The sequence below is a fragment of the Mus pahari genome, chromosome 22 (genome assembly GCF_900095145.1).
Source record: "Mus pahari chromosome 22, PAHARI_EIJ_v1.1, whole genome shotgun sequence".
Classification (NCBI taxonomy): domain Eukaryota; kingdom Metazoa; phylum Chordata; class Mammalia; order Rodentia; family Muridae; genus Mus; species Mus pahari.
The window spans coordinates 17,989,090-18,005,427 of record NC_034611.1 but is presented as its reverse complement, the minus strand read 5'-3'; the positions used below and the strand labels follow the sequence as shown (position 1 = coordinate 18,005,427).

Genomic DNA, 16,338 nt, shown 5'->3' with positions numbered 1-16,338 from the left:
CCCACTGCTGGGATGAAAAGTCAGAAACAAGCATTGTAAAGACCCCTCTACTTCTCCCCGCCCCACTTTCTTTCTTTCTTTCTTTCTTTCTTTCTTTCTTTCTTTCTTTCTTTCTTTCTTTCTTTCTCTTTCTTTTCTTTCTTTTCTTTCTTTCTTTTCTTTCTTTCTTTCTCTTTTTCTTTTTTCTTTTTTTTTCTTTTTTCTTTTTTTTTTTTTTTTTATTTCAAGACAAGGTTTTCTGCATAGCCCAGGCTGGTCTCCAACTCTGGGAAATCCACCGGCCTCTGCCTAGGATTGGGGGTGTATACAACCACCTCTCAGCACAATCCCTTCTTTACTAACACAATACTTTCCCCAAACTAGGCCACATTCATTTCTGCCTCGGGGGTACAGAGGTTGGCCCACCTTAGGACAGACCCATCAGGTGTTTGTCCCTGAGTCAACAGGAAGGGAAACCTCAGAGCTACCTCTGAAGCTGGCTCTAGAGCAGGACATACAGCTCTGATGGCAGCTGTCTTCCCATTTCCTATCAGCCTCTGGGCATGCTCCAGGAAGGAGTGAGGGGACACTTCCTGGATCCCTTTCCAGAAAGCTGACCACTGGGTCTCATGGGAAGTCTGCTCTGCCCCCATGCATGGGTGGGCACGGTGAGCCACCTCTGCAGTGCTCCTGAGACACTGGGCGCACCATGCTGAAGCAACTATACCTTTTCTCTGGAGCCCCAGCACCTCTCCACTGTGTACCAAACTCACCGTGAGGACAGACCCTTTCCTTCAGCCGGATTCAACCTTGTCTGTTTCCACTACCAGATCTCTGACCCCAACTATCTTCGTAAGCCTGGACAGCTGGTTCCCACTTCCTGTTGCTCACCCATCTTTCCAACGATGACATGGCCACCAGGAGTAATTCCTCATTTAAGTCAAAGTCCAGTAAACAGGATACAGGATCCCAGCATCCTCTCCCTGGCCTGGGCCTTCCCTCTCAAAGCTGCTTCTCCCTGAAGAGAGCTCAACTCCAGGTGAACATGTTTGGGGAAATCACCTTAACGCACATGAGATGTCTGCAGGGGTCACTTCCCTAAGGAAAGTTTTACTGGAATTTCAAGCACTCTTCCTTCACAGGTACTTCCTCTTCCGGGACATCTGTCACATTAGCACTCATGATCTTTCACTCTGTTTTGCATTCACACACAGGTCATAGTTTCCCAAATTCATGAAGTCCATCAGGAAGAACCAGTATGCCATACAATTCTGAAATCAACCGCTGTACCCCATGAAGACCTGCAGGCCTGGGGGTGGGGGGGGTGGGTGGGGGTGAAGATGCACTCAGAAAAATCTGTTCATACACACACTGCTCTTCACAGGTCAAGGCTGTGGAGAATAAAATACACAAAAATGAGGAGGAAGATGCCTTTGTAAATACAAATTGACAAAGCTACAAAAGTCTTAACTTATAAGACCCTGTGATCCTTCAGTGCTGGCACACAAGTCTCAAAGCAACTCCTATAAATTACCATTCCCTGTCCTTTCCTACAGCTCGAGGCTTACCCCACTCTCTCAACAGTCGGTCAATTAAGGACTACAGAAACTCGAATTTCACAGCTACCCACAGAAGGTAAACAAAAGGAGATATAAGGGATGCTAATGCACAAGCAATTGCTGAAAACCAAGTTACAGTGTATCCTTCAAACAGAGAACAAGGGGGTGGGGGAAAGGAGAGTAACAAAGAATCTTTTTCTAACCAGTGCTCAGTCAACTAACACTAAGTCACTATAGCGTTAGACCTAGCACAATTCTCAGGACAGTGATTAAAAGTACTCCTGAATGAAGGATGAGGCAACCTACAAAGGGTAACTCTGTAGACACGTTAACAGCGTTGCATTGTTGCATTTCACGCCACAGGGCAGGCCGTCTGCATCCCCCTTACCTGATGCACAGGCACTTTCTGCGGGGTATTCTGGGGTGACGGGTGGAGTTGTGCCCAAGGCTGGTGATGGGGGTGTGGAGGTGAAGACTGGTGAAGGCCTGGGTGGGGCTGGAGTGGAGGACAGGTTGGCAACTGCTGGAAAGATGGCTGCTGACCAGGGTGCTGTTGGCCGGGTATCAGTCGTTCCTGGATGGCTTGAGGATCCGCAAGGCCGACGCCAGGGCAACCATTTGGTCTCATGTGTCCGGCCAGCTCCCTGGGCGCCGAGGACAAGCCCATGAAGGAACGAGGCTGCTGTATGTTTCTGGGGCCCATATTCCTCTGTCCGATTCCCATGGCACCAGGGGGCTGGTGAGATGGCTGAGGGTGGGGCATATTTGGATAACTGCCAACTTCCATGGGCATCCCAGCACTTCCGGGCCGGACCTGCGGGGGAGGTGTGCCTGCTGTGTTACTCATTGCTTTCATGGGTGACATGGGAGGTGGAGAGGCGTAAGTTCCCTGAGGCTGTGTAGGGTGCATAGTTTGTGTGTTCATTTGGTTCAGTGAGCCACTGGAGTGGATAGGCTGCTGGTGCACGAGTCCCTGACCACTGTTTGACGGGAATCCCACAGCATTGGGGTATCTTGGTACCGACTGATTCATTGGAGTACTGTTTGTAAGGCCTAGATTTTGATTCATCCCTGTACTGTTAACTAATCCCTGATTTAGGTTACTGTAAGGATATCGAGAATACTGCCCTGAGTTGTTTACAGTAGGGGAGGGGACTGTCTGGTTCCGAGAACTAAAGTTAAGGGTTTGTGGCCTGACAGCCCCTTGTTGAGGAGGGTTGGGGGAGAATCTGGGACTGTGGGCAACGGATTCTCCGTGGAGAGCAGCGGGGTGATGGTGGAACTGCTGCTGCACTGGGTGGCGCAGGGAAGGGGCCATGCTGGGGCTCTGCTGGGGCAGGTGCGACAGGTGGCCGGGTCCTGAGGTGGCGATGAAAGGGCTTCCCTGACTGAGGCCCTCTTGGCCTTGGGAAAACTGGCCCATCCTCTGCTGTGGCTGGCTGTGCTGCTGCATGGAGAAATCCCCACGTGCCAGGTAGCTGCCCATCTGCTGCATGTGCTGGGGGTGGCCCTGCGCCGGGGGCCCCGACGGAGCCGGCTGCGGCTGCTGTTGCTGGTAGGGGGCTCGTATCTGGTCTGGTACCTGAACGGCCCGGGGCCCCCACATGGAGCCGCCATCCACAAAAGATTGCCCGTGCCTTTCGTTCTGCATGCCGGGATAGACTCCCATCTGACCGCCGCCGCCACCTCCGTGGGGCACCTGGGGGACGGGAGGGGTGTGATACTGTGAGTGCGGAGACGCCAATCCGTTCCCGGGGGCACTGCCCATCATTCGGTTAGGCTGATCCATCAGATGCATCTTTTGTTCATACTGATTATAGTGATCGAAATGGGTCAACTTGGTTTGATTCTGATTAGGGGAAGGATGGTGGAGGGATGGCTGTAAGGAGGGAAAACCTTGGTCTAGGGGCATCTGCTGACCCATGGGGTTCACTGGGTTTTCGGGGTAGCCACATTCCCCGAGGCCTTCGAGGCCTTCGCTGAACAGATTCCCATCCTCGCCAAAAAGACTCATCATTCCTGGATCCGCCATCTTCTTCTCACACACGGCTCCTCCGAACACAGCCCGGGAGCTTGTCTGTGCTTCACTTCTCTGGGGTTGCTTGTCCTCAAAACCTATAATCCTTAACTAATCTTCTTCATGTCATTCTAGATTTCCTTAATTCTCTTGGACCCTGCAGTGTCAGGCGGGCGGGCAGGCGGGCGAAGTCTGGATATAGGTCCTGGAAGGGAGTGGGAGGTGGGAAGAGAGAAAAAAGGAAACAAAGAATTAGGAACAAATGATAAAAGCTGCCGGTATTTTACACATTTGAATTTAGTTCCCATCAACAATGCCAACCCAGGCCCCTTGCTGAGCTGTATTTTACAAACCTCGTTCACTTTAAGGGAAACTCATTAGCTTCTACCAGAAGCACTCTGATCCTTTACGTGGAAAAGCAGCACAACACTAACCTTAACCTTAAATTAATCCATTCACTCCACTTCCTCACATTCCGTTCTTGGATGGAACAGAACAAAAGGACACAACATGAAGCAGCAGCAGCTGCCACAGCAGGCAAGCAGATGTATGAATATAGCCAGCAGCCCATCTGCTGAGCTAAAGCTCTGGTTCCCAACAGCAGCCCTTAACCTCACTCCCCTGAGCGGTCATCAGATGAGCGGTGAGCGCAGCACCGAGGACTGGGAAAAGCCCAACTTAGTTAAATTGACTGGAGGATTATAAAAATACCAAAATCAGTCATTTTGTACAAATTAGATATTTACAGTCCACATACAACTCTGTAATGGCAACAGAGGCATCTAACAAGAAAGCGCCTGTAATGAGGTTGAAAAGCGAGCTCGACAACAGCACAATAAATTCATAATTTCATTATGCTTAATAGCAGGAATAGACAAGATTCAGAAAGAGACCACAAGTGAAGCTTTCATTCTCCGTGAGGACCGATTTCACTCATGGCTCTGGGCCCATCACGTTCCACAATTGTGGGGCGGATGGTAGCAGGGTCAAGACACAGGTTCCATTTTACCCCACCACTGGCTGCGGTGAGGGCTAAGGACCCCCAGTGACTACTCAGGGACTAGCTGTAGACGACTCATCATTCCTGTTGGTAGAGACAGAGACCTCTTCAGAAACTAGCCGAAACTGGATGGTACTTTAACAGAAAAAAAAAAAAAAAAAAGTTAAAAATATCCACCAGACCTTTTAAAATCTGTATAGGACAAAGCAGGACACCACAGGAGGGAGTAGGGCTAGCTGGCACATCCCTTCACCTCCTGTGCTAACCGAATAGCATCCCAGCTTTCTGCCTTAGCTATAAACTCTGATAGATCTGAGGTCAGATTAAAATAACCAATCTGACTTGAAGACTGCTTTAACAACCAAAACAGTAAAGTAGTTTTGTTCACTGCTTACTGATTCAACAACCTAATCAAGAAATGAATTTGCGTAAGGAAAGTGCCTAGAACCTTAGACACCTCTGGGCTTTACCTCACTGATTTCCTCTTACAAGCACATTAAGCGCGGGGTGATACTGACCCACTTGGGACACAGAAGCACGTGATGGAGAATTTCCGGAGGTGCTCTAAACAGACTCAGTCATGAATTCTACTGCGCATTTCCACAAGAATATGCAAATAACCAACTCTGTAAAGAGTCGCCCACGAGACAGATGACCCTCTCCTCTACCTGCCCTATCCTAACGAATGCGGAACACGGAGGAAACTCTGTTTATGGAAATGTAAACAACACTCCTGCTCACTGTCAGCACTACAGACATGACACCTGAGAGGGTCTGTAGCTTTCAGGTGACAGCTGTCAGCCAACGTCAAAGGTCTCCTCACTCTGCCACTAACTGCCATATATTTTCTGATCTACCTTCTCCAAATACAGGGGTCAGACAGGAGAGAATCAAGTACACGGGAGAGCCGTTTCTCTTAAAATACGCTGTTTTTGTTTTTTGTTGTTGTTGTTGCTGCTGTTGTTTTTTCAGAACAAGTAAAAGTCCAGAGCAAGGAATAGAAATCTCCAGTGCCAAGTGCAACAAATATTGATAAACTGAATTTGTGCCTAACCTAAAAAGCTTAAAAAGTCAGTCTTCATTTGCTCAAGGCTCACTCTTAGCTTCCAATGAAATAAATGTTACAACCTAATTGATAACAGCTTAAGCCAGCCATGCAGCCCGCTTACCACAACAGCTTGAGGATGGTAATATCGCTTATATGTTCTGGAAGACCTTCCTTCATTTCCCAACAGCTTCGTCTGCTAGGGCACACCAAGTATGTGGGAGTTTGGGGCAAGAACGCCACTGCCTGGGTAGCTCCTGCCCGCCTCTGCCCAGGGGTAAAGAGCACAGAGGGCCCTGGTACCCTCTCCTGCCGGAAGGACCACGAAGCCCAGGGGCCCTGCAGAGCCTGCTTGACGCGGCAGCAGTGGAGTTGACGCTTTTTAATCAGCTAAGGACCCAGCAGAAGGGGAAAAGAAGTTGTACGGGCACAAGAAGAGACAAACCAGGCTCGCTGAGAGTAATTATACCAGACGCTTGGCTTTGTTCCCCTCCTTCCGGTTCCCTACTCATTCCCACTAAGAATCCACTCCCGGAGGCTTGAAAAATGCCAGCATTGTACGGCATCGAGTAAGCATGTGACCCACTGCAGCTGTGACCACCAGAGGTGTGCCCCAGGCAGGACTGAACAACCTGTGGCTCCTCAGCCTACCATCGGTGACTGCTAGCTCTCTGGCCACCAGGGCCACCTTGAATGTTTTCTGACACCTCAGACCAACTGGCAACTGTGCCAGGAATCCATCTGGTAACCATGGTCCATACTTCTGATCTGACCTAACCTAATTAATTGATTTTGGTCAATTTTTTTTTTTTTATTAAGCCCACGTGAATGACCACTTTCCCAAATTGCAGCTGCAACATGATTCTCGGTTTTTATAACATGTTTAAAATAAAGCTCCACTTTGAAGGCTTCACCCTTCTCTACACTGAATGTTTGCATTACCTGTGCCTATATCACTGTCGAGAGGGCCACACCTAAGAGTAACAATCAGGAAAAATGGTTCACTTCCTAGTAGTTATGCATTAAAAGCACCCTCAAGAGAAACAAACTGTAATAACTGGGGTGTAACTCAAAGAGAGCTCACAAGATGCACTCGTGCAGAGGTGGGGGGGGCACAAGACTGCGACCAAAGGGGACTATCAGCATGGGCAGAAGCTCAATGCCTCTTGCAAGCAGTTCTGAGCTGGCAAGCACTTTTGGGCCTCTGCCCCATGCTCCTCTTCACAGATGACAAAAGCCCTTATATAGGTTAATGAGACTCAGCGCCTTAGATTAATGTCTGAATGGCAAACAGTTCCCTGAACGGACAGGGAACTGTAGGGATGAGCAGGGATGAAGAAGCTCAGAGGCCTAAGGCTCATCTCAGCTTCACCTTAGCCAGAGACCAGCCCGTGAAGCACAGCTTCTTCACCAAACAGGGGCACATTCCTTTCAAGAACTTTCCATTAGAGTACACGTTTAGGAGCAAGCAGGTAAGAGGACCAAGTGGGGACTGCTGGTCATTTCCCTGGGAATCAACAGGCAGGTCTAAACAAGCAAACAGCAGAAAGAATCAGCAGTGAGCTGAGAATGTAGCTCCGAGCGCTGGCCTAGCACGGACAAAACTCTGGGCTCGATCCCTAGTGCCACAAGATTTCTAAATCTTTTTTAAATTAAAGAAATCAAAATCAGCACTAAGAGCAACAAATACACATGAAGTCAATGAGGAGTTAGAAATACTTGAGAAGTGAATGATGTCATGCTAAGCTAGTTTTCATGAGATAGTGTCACACTGATGGTCTCCTTAATGCAGATTCTAGAAACGACGACTTTTGTGCACCTGAGTTTTACTGCAGTACCACAGTGCAGATGTTTTATTCATAGGCACAGATCAGAAACCTATCCAGGAAAGGGACAAATTCAAAACACCTTTCGGATGCAAATATTTCCTCTAGTTCAACCACGCGGAGAGCAGAACTCCTCCCTGAATGTCCAGCACACTTTGGCAAGTATGAAGTTGTAGGGTGTTTGCCCAGTGAGATACTGAGGATTTCCGGGCTCCCTGCTAGCTCCACTGTGGGTGGCTCTTTCAACTTCTCTCCTTTACCTCCAAAGCTCCTGAAAAGAACTGGCAGAGACTCTGCATGGAGGGAAGTATACATCGGTTTCCCAAGGCATGCCCTGCAGATGGAACACAATGTATCACCACCCTCACCACAACCCAGAAAGAGGCCACTCTGTCACCAAGGAGACAGTACTATCAAGAGAAGAACGGGAATCCACATGGTGATAAGTGAACACACAGAAGATTAAGGGTTCGCTGCTGAGCTTGAATTCAAACTGGAAGTCCTAAACAGAGCCCATGGGCAGCCACCTCCCCACTGGCAACACAGCCTCCAACAGTCAACTTGGAAAGAGGCAAGTCCAGTGAGGCCAAGGCTTGCCTTTGGGCAAGGTATCTCTCCAGATGACAAACATCCAGATAAAGGAATCAGGAAGTGCCTCCAAATCACAACATCAGAACATCAGTTCATCACCAGGCAGCTTCACATCTGCCTCCTGGACTAAGCGGGGGCCCTTCCGGAACTCTCTGGACAAGACCACATTTTCTTCCACGTTAATGTTCCTGGGCACTGTGGGATACATCACGAGTGTGCTCCCTAAGCCAGCAGCTACTAGCCACGTGTTGCCTTTGAAAATCATTAAAAATAAATGAATTTTAAAATACAGTTCTTACTCTTAAAAACCACACGAATTCAAGTGTTCAAGGGTTACTCATCAGACAGGGCAAAGATGCAACACCTGTAACAGTGCAGAAAACCCACCGGCAAAACCGCTACACACTGCTTCCTGCTGGTCCCGTTCGGAGAAAGACCGTTTTGAATAGTGACTATCTTGGTCATGAAAGTTTGTATTGTTTCAAAGGCCAATGCCATCCCCTGTGCTATACTACGTGGTATTTTTCTATGTGTTCATTTTAACTACACTTTTAACCTATAACATCTCTCCTTTCTCAATTTCCTAACACAGATTTCCATTTTGATCATTTTAGCTGTGATAGGAGTAATTCTGACTGTACAGAAAGTTATTTAGAATTGTGGTGTGCCTTCTGAAGGCGTGGATTAGCCCAAATGATGTATTAAAAATAAACCTGGGAGCTAGAAGTGGTGTGGCTCACACCTTTCATCCCAGCATTCAGGATGTAGAGGCAGGTGGAGTTCACTGAGAGTCCCTGGTCTACTCACCCAATCCGAATCCAGTGCTACCAAGTGAGAGCCTGTCTTAAAAACACCACCAAAGAAAGGAATGAATGAATGAATGAATGAATGAATGAATGAATGAATGAGGTGGAAAACAAGGGACTGGTCATGCAACTTCACGCAGAGGGCATGCTTGGTAAACATATGACCTTGGATTTGATCCCCAGAACCACAAAGTAAGTTTTAAACCTTAACAAAGATTGCAGGGGCGACGTGTATTTTTATTTTTCCACCAGATAATAACCAATCTTGATGATGTAAGACATCCGACACCCTGCATATCCAACACTAGACCAAACAGATGTGGTCCTGTCCCCAGGCAGCCTGCTGCTCTAGCAAATTCCCTTGAGGATTCTGAACTTGCTCAGTTTGCTCCGCTGTCTCAGGTCTGTCTGGACCTGGACCACCTCACCATCCTCCCCTTCCTGCACAAGCACATCCTCCTCCTGCTCCTTCTCCCTCAGACAGACTCTGCCACAGAGTCAGGCCTTTGTGTGTTGTCACTGAAGGAAATAAAAGTGGAAGGTGACCTGGTTCTCTAAAGTCCCGAGAATGGCCAATCCTCTGTAGACTACTGACTCAATGAGTCATTGCTTGCTTTGCGCTAAAGCAGAGCACCGTGTATTCTGTTGTACGTTGCTTCCCTGACTCTTCCTAGACATTAGAGGCTTGCCCTTTGAATTGGGGTCTGGGGACAGGACCACCAGACCTCAGCCGCTTTGCAAAATACAGTCTCAGAGCATCCCTCAGCCCCACCCCCACCCTCGACCGACCCTGCACATGGAATCTGCATAAGAATGTTGGGACACTGGCTCTCAGTCTAGGAGTTTTTCCTCCGTGGCAGGTTGGAGGGCCACTCGAAGTGAGAACAAACAATAACAAGTGACACTTGTTCCAGGAAACCAACCAAGCAATACAATGGTAAAGCTTTTAAGGGAAAAGAAGGTTCTGGTTTCTGGTATCTGCAACTGACCAACAATGATGACTTCATCCGAAAAGTTGCACCAGTTCCTAGTGGCAGACTTGAATATTTAATAGGTTCTGAGCAGTGGACATCTAAGGGGGGGGTCACAATATGTCCATCTGCTTACTGATCGTTTTGTTAAGGCAAAAGATTTCAGTTAACAATAGTCTGGTGCCATGTTACATAACGGACTGTTTCACAGGTTTCTTGCAGAAACCTTTCAGTTATTTCTACATAACCTTGAGGTGGCTGGATATTCTAAACTGCCTTTCAGATGAAAACCTCCCAACCCCCATTTCTGAAAACTAGTCATTGCTGTAAAGGTAGCAATCAACTAGCACTGACTTAACAACTTAGGACGCTTAAGGCCCTGGGCATTTTATTTCTAAATGACCAAAACTGTCCCATCCCCAAGTTGTGCCACTCTGGTACAAGAACAGAAATTACAACCTTTGGAGAAAGGCCTTCACACTCAGCAGCGGCTTTAACGTTCACTCCCCGAAGCCCTCTCCTTGAAGCCAGACCGTGAGCTGGCAGGCAGCACCCTGGCCGTAGCCCGGAGGCCACACATCTCCTACCAAACCAATGAAACAAATTCAGCATGGTTGTCTTGATGCAACTTCGAGTGGCCCCACAGAAGCCTGACTGTCACACAGTCTAGTAACACCGCAACTTTCAACATTAAGCAGCACAAGAGAAGCAAGGACACGGACACACATACATACACACACACACACACACACACACACACACACATCTATATACACTACTATGTGGTATCCTTACACACAAATAAAATGTACCTGTAAACTGTCTATCTAAGCTAACTTTTTAATGATATCCTGAGTAACTTTAACTTAGATTGTAACTACAATACAGAAGACAGAAGAGCAAAGAGGCAGATCCAGAAATACATACTTTTTAATTAACATATTTAAGTTGAAGAAAAATTTTTGACTCAACCATCCTGCCAAAGACTGAAGAAAGACTAATATGAATTTTCTAAAACTTCCTGATTGCTAATCTTATTTAATGTTATAAAATATCCTGGGATATTATAAACAAAGGAGCCTATGACACCACAGTTGTCGACCTAATAAAAAATAACAGAAAATATTTTTCATCTCTTTTTTTTTTAATCTATTTTGAGCTAATGACTTCCTATATACATACCCACCTGAGTGCTAAATCTGGGAACAAATGGGCGTGAACCAGAACCAGGAAACAGAGAGATAACCTGAGGCCACCCAGGTACCAAGCCAGACTCTTAAAGGCACCAGAGACAAGGTGCTCCTGTGGCTGACCCAGTCACTTGCAATGGACATTTTCTGTATTCTTTTACACTAAAAAGGGGTTCTAAAAATCTGAAAAGCATCCCCCCCCTTTTTTTTTTAATTTCAGAGAGAATTTTAAAGTGTATTCATTTGGGCTGGAGAGATTGGTCCTTGTGGATTTTATTGGTTTGTTTGTCTGTTTGTTTTGTTGGTTTGGGTTCCCCCCAATCACCCAGAGGACCTGGCTTCCAATAGTGCCTCAGAATGAACTGTAACTCCAGTTCCAAGAGATCTGACACCCTCTTCTGCCCCTCCCCCTGGACACCAGGCACACATATGGTAAACAGAAATATATGCAAGCAAAACACCCACACCACACATAAAACAAGTTTTAAAAATATAAATGTACTCAATTCTACCTTGTTCAAAAGGCAGCATCGAGGGATCATTAACGGCAATTCTGATATATTGGTGTCTTAGTCAATGTTCAATTGCTGTGAAGAGGCACCATGGCCAAAAAGCCAGTTGGGGAGGAAAGGGTTTATTTGTCTTACACTTCCACATCGTAATCCACCACCATAGGAAGCTAAGAGGAACTCACACAGGCAGGAACCTAGAGGGCTGCCTTATTGGCTTATTGGCTTCTCCCATAGCTTGCTCCCCCTGCTTTCGTACAGAACCCAGGGCCACCAGCCCAGGGACAGCACCACCCACAATGGGTTGGGCCCCTGTCTCATCAATCACTAATTAAGAAGTTGCCCACAGGCCAATCTTATGGAGGCATTTTCTCAATCAAGGTTTCCTCCTCTTGATGACTACAGTTTGTGTCAAGTTGAAATAAATCTACCCAGCATAACTAGCCAGTAATATCCTTTACTTCATTTAAAAGAGGGGTGGTGGGGGGGAGCAAACCTTTAGGCAACACTACAGATGAAAATAATCTGTTCTATTTGCTAGATCAGCATACATATATCGAGGGCAGCTTGTCCATCACAATGGCAAGCAAGGGCCACAGGATAAATAAAGGCAGAGGTTTCTCAGTGAGCTGGACAGCTTTCTAGGACTGACTGAATGCCTTAGGCACCAGACTAATGCAAAAGAGAAATACATGGGAATCACTTAAGATCAGCTTTCCAGAGAAGCAAGCGGTCGAACAACAGACTGAATCGTAAGGGAGGGTTGATATGTTTGCAGAGCACTGAAGATACAGAGCATCTGAAAACTGCAGGTGACCTCAGAAGGTTAAAGCCATCACAAGGACGGCAGAGAGCACAGGGCACCTTCAATACGGGAAGCGCTCGATTCTTACTTCGAACAAGTTGTGTTGACAAGAGAGGGGAAATTACGGTGGCAGTGCACAGCAAATGGATCCATACCCACTACTTCATAATCATTTCAAAATTTAATATCGTTGTAACTCTACATCTATTCTTACTATATACAAGTATGTTCTAGAATAATCAAGAGTGTCAGTGCCATGAACCCATGTCATGTGTCTTTAGGCCAATCAAAGGCTTTGCTCACATTAGCATGTGATTAAGAAAAGCTTTCTTTCACAGCATGTGGTGGCACCACCAGCTTTAGTCCCAGCACTGGGAGCCAGAGGCAGGCTGATCTTTGTGAGTTTGAGTCTGGTCCAAAAAAACAAACAAACAAACAAACAAAAACAAACAAACAATAAAAAGAGCCCAGGACATCCAGGGCTCTGTTATATACACGTTTAACTTTATATTTTTCAGTGTCTACAGCCAAGGTTCAATCCTCTAGGTTTCCTAGATTATAATTAATCTTAAATCTAAATTAATGTTACACAACATTTTTAACACCTACACAAATGTGTCCATAAGCTCAATCAGGTTCTCTCGGTGATGCTGCATTCTGTAACACGCTCTTCTTATTTTTCTACACTGCCATGGTAGTTTGAAAGCTGACTGTCGTGGCATGATTCTGCCTCCTCTGAACTCCCCCGAAAAGTCACCTGGCAAGCCACCTTCTGACTCTGTGCCTTGTGTGTGCATGCGTGATTACTACAACTAAGGCGCTTCTGTAACTTGTAGGTAAAATTTGTATTCCAGTTTGAAAAGAACTCTTCCTCTTACATGTCTACAATAGGATTGTTTTGATCCCACGTTGATGTTTTAAGTACGCCTTAAGTTGGCAAGTCAGACACAGCTCACTCTAAGAAGTTTTGTGCAGTGAGACAAGCTGCTATCAGCCCTGAGGATGACTGCAGGGAGTTAAGGCCACCTGGCAAGTCTTACACTTGTATTTTGCACTTGGTTTAATCAAAAGATTACATGGAGAACCAGACACCTACTTGACCTTAACATATAGACTCTACTAAGACCTCAGACAGCTGCACACCCATTTCTAAGATATTTACCAAACTTAACTATATACATCAGCACTAAATAATGACTTCTATTAAAGTTCTAAGTTATTGCTCTCCATAATCACATTTATAACATATTCCACCCACATTTCAAAGTCTTATCCCAATGTCTATGGCATCTATAAACACAGAAAATCCTCCACCTCATGCCCATTTCTCAGAGGCAATTTTTAAAGGTTTTATGATGAAACAAATCCCAAAGACTTCAGCCGGGGAGCTGGAGAGACGGACGGCTCCGTGGTTAAGAGCACCAGTTGAATGGATTCTATAAAACATCCTTCTAGAGGACCCAGGTTCAAATCCCAGCACCTATGACAGCTCACAATTGTCTGTAGCTCCAGAGGGTCTGACACCCTCACACTGACAAACATGCAGACAAAACACCATGCACACAAAATAAGTAAACAAATCATTTTTTAAAAAGTTCAGATGAGCTGGATACGGTGTCGTTTGCCTTTAAGCCTCAGGTAGGAGGCCCAGGGAAGAGGGTGTCTGAATTTGAGAGCAGCCTCATCTATGTAGCAAGTTCCAGAACAGCCAGGACTATATAGTGAGACTTGACTGCTCTCAGGCAGATGGAGAGATAAAAAATATGGCATATATTTAAAAGTTTCTCACTATTTACTTGGTTTCATGCCAGTCAAACCCAGCGGCAATAGCAAACGTAGCTCGGATTTTCTTCTGGTTGGTTGGTTGGTTGGTTGGTTGGTTGGTTGGTTGGTTGGTTTGGTTTGGAAACAGTGTTTCTGTGTAATCCAGGTTGTCCTGGAATTCCAGTACCTGGTCCTAAAACTCCGCTAGGAGACACCTTCTGCTAAAATTCGTAAGATACCACTTTGTACTTGGAATTGTCTGGACCACCAGTACCCAGATGACTTGCAGTCAATACATACAGACAGTAATTACTGCAGCGCGACCTAGCAGAATTCTGTGCCATCGCTGCAGAATGACTGCAAGTTTTCTGTTTCTTTAACTACGATGGAACCCCCTGCACTCTTCCTATTGTTCTTCATTTAAATGCCCCCTTTTAAGGTTACGCTGTGACTATGGGCTATATTGATATTTCTTCCATTACAAAATAATTCAATATTCCCTGTCTGTGTCTCTAAATATGCCCAATGTTCCCCATAGGTGGGCACACTACAGAAGGGCTGGGCATGCCATGTCCCAATGCCAGACTCAGAGCCTAAAGCGACTGCAGAATCAGGCACCTTATAACGTCTCAGTATATAACCAGCACCACATTTTGCAGCACAAGAGAGCACAGAAGAGGCCTGGGCTGTGCTAGCCACTTAAGGCTTTCCTCACACAGAGGCACAAACTGAAGAGGGTATTACAACACCGATGTTTCTGATAATCCTAAGCCATTCAGTAGACAGCACACCCTCTCTGCCCTTCCCAAACCTATGGAGGAGAGGAAGCATTGGTGGGGTTTCCCACCAATGGGGTCAAAGAAACCAGCAACCCTCTGCCCACATGCTGAGTGGGGGGTGGAGGAAGGGGGGCTGGGCAAGTAACCCTTCCACCTGAGCGACATCCTCAGCCACTAAAGAAACGTAATGTCACACTGGCTCCACCCAGAGCGTCACTTTGGCTGCTGCTAATGAACCAAGTGGAGAAAAAATACAGAGCTTTTTCATCATGGCGCAAAACTCACAGACAAGAGCTGAGGGGTCAGGGCATGTGTTCACACTGTGCAAAGCTCACGGTTCGGTGCTCAACACCAAAGGATAACAAAAGAAATGCATCAGCAATGTGAGTTCAGAAGCCTACCTGAGCTAGGCCCAAAGAGCTTGCGGGATGACGGCCAAGGCAGGGAGCTGATGAAGCCACCAGACGAACACTCTGCCCTGTGGCAGAGTGCAACAGAGCACACTTGGACATCCAACCAGACTTCAGGAAGGCGCCGTGGGTTCTAGAGCAGTACACTCATAGACAGGACTTCAGAAGGGAACGTGGTACCAAAATGTGGGGCACATACTAGGGAGAGCAGGACTTAGTGTAAGACAAGAGGAAGGTCATCTTGACTTAGAAGACCATCCCTTAAAGAGGAGATGGGACAGCCACCAACCACGAGCCCTGGCCTCTAGACGATGCAGGCTGGTACACACGGTTGGCATGGTGACCTCACAAAGCAGCAGACGTGCTGTTAAAGAGACTGCAGAGCCTGACCTTCACCCCTGCGGTGGTTTGAAGATGCCAGGCCCAGAGGGTGGCACCATCAGGAGGTGTGGCCTTGTTGGAGTGGGTGTGGCCTTGCTAGAGGAAGTATGTCACTGCGGGGTGGGCAATGAGGCCCCCCTCCTAACCACCTGGTAGCCAGTCTTCTAGAGACCTTTTGATGAAGATGCAGAACTCTCAGCTCCTCCTGCACCATGCCTGCCTGGACACTGCCATGTTCCCACCTTGACGATAATGGACTGAACCTCTGAACCTGTAAGCCAGCCCCTATTAAATGTCCTTATAAAAGTTACCTGGATCCTGGTGTCTGTTCTCAGCAGTAACACCCTAAGACACCCCCAAACCTGAAATCTTAAACACGCAAAATGTGTCAATCTGGCCTTGTTCCCTTGTTCCAGCCTCTCAGCCTCCAGGTCTTAGCATCCTGCCTGCAGAAGGTAGAGAGAGTGCCACTTTGAGATGCTAATGGGCTTGCTTTGTTTTGATTTTGAAGCAGGGTCTCACTCTGTGGCCCTGGCTGTCCTAGAACTTGTTATGTAGCCCAGGCTGGCCTCATACAGAGATCCACCTGCCTCTGCCTCTGCCTCTGCCTCTGCCTCTGCCTCTGCCTCTGCCTCTGCCTCTGCCTCTGCCCCTCTGCCCCTCTGCCCCTCTGCGCCTCTGCCCCTCTGCGCCTCTGCCCCTCTGC

General features: G+C 47.1%; 1 protein-coding gene across 3 annotated transcripts in view; it reads right to left on the bottom strand.

The window, feature by feature from the left end:
- Chd7 (chromodomain helicase DNA binding protein 7) overlaps positions 1 to 16,338 on the bottom strand; it is a 180,618-nt gene that overhangs the window by 115,173 nt on the left and 49,107 nt on the right. For all 3 annotated transcript variants that reach the window (XM_021222408.2, XM_029533228.1, XM_029533227.1), the window contains exon 2: positions 1,927 to 3,760. In XM_021222408.2, coding sequence (XP_021078067.1) covers positions 1,927 to 3,570 — 1,644 coding nt within the window. In that variant the 5' untranslated portion in view covers positions 3,571 to 3,760. The remainder of the gene's footprint in view (positions 1 to 1,926; positions 3,761 to 16,338) is intronic.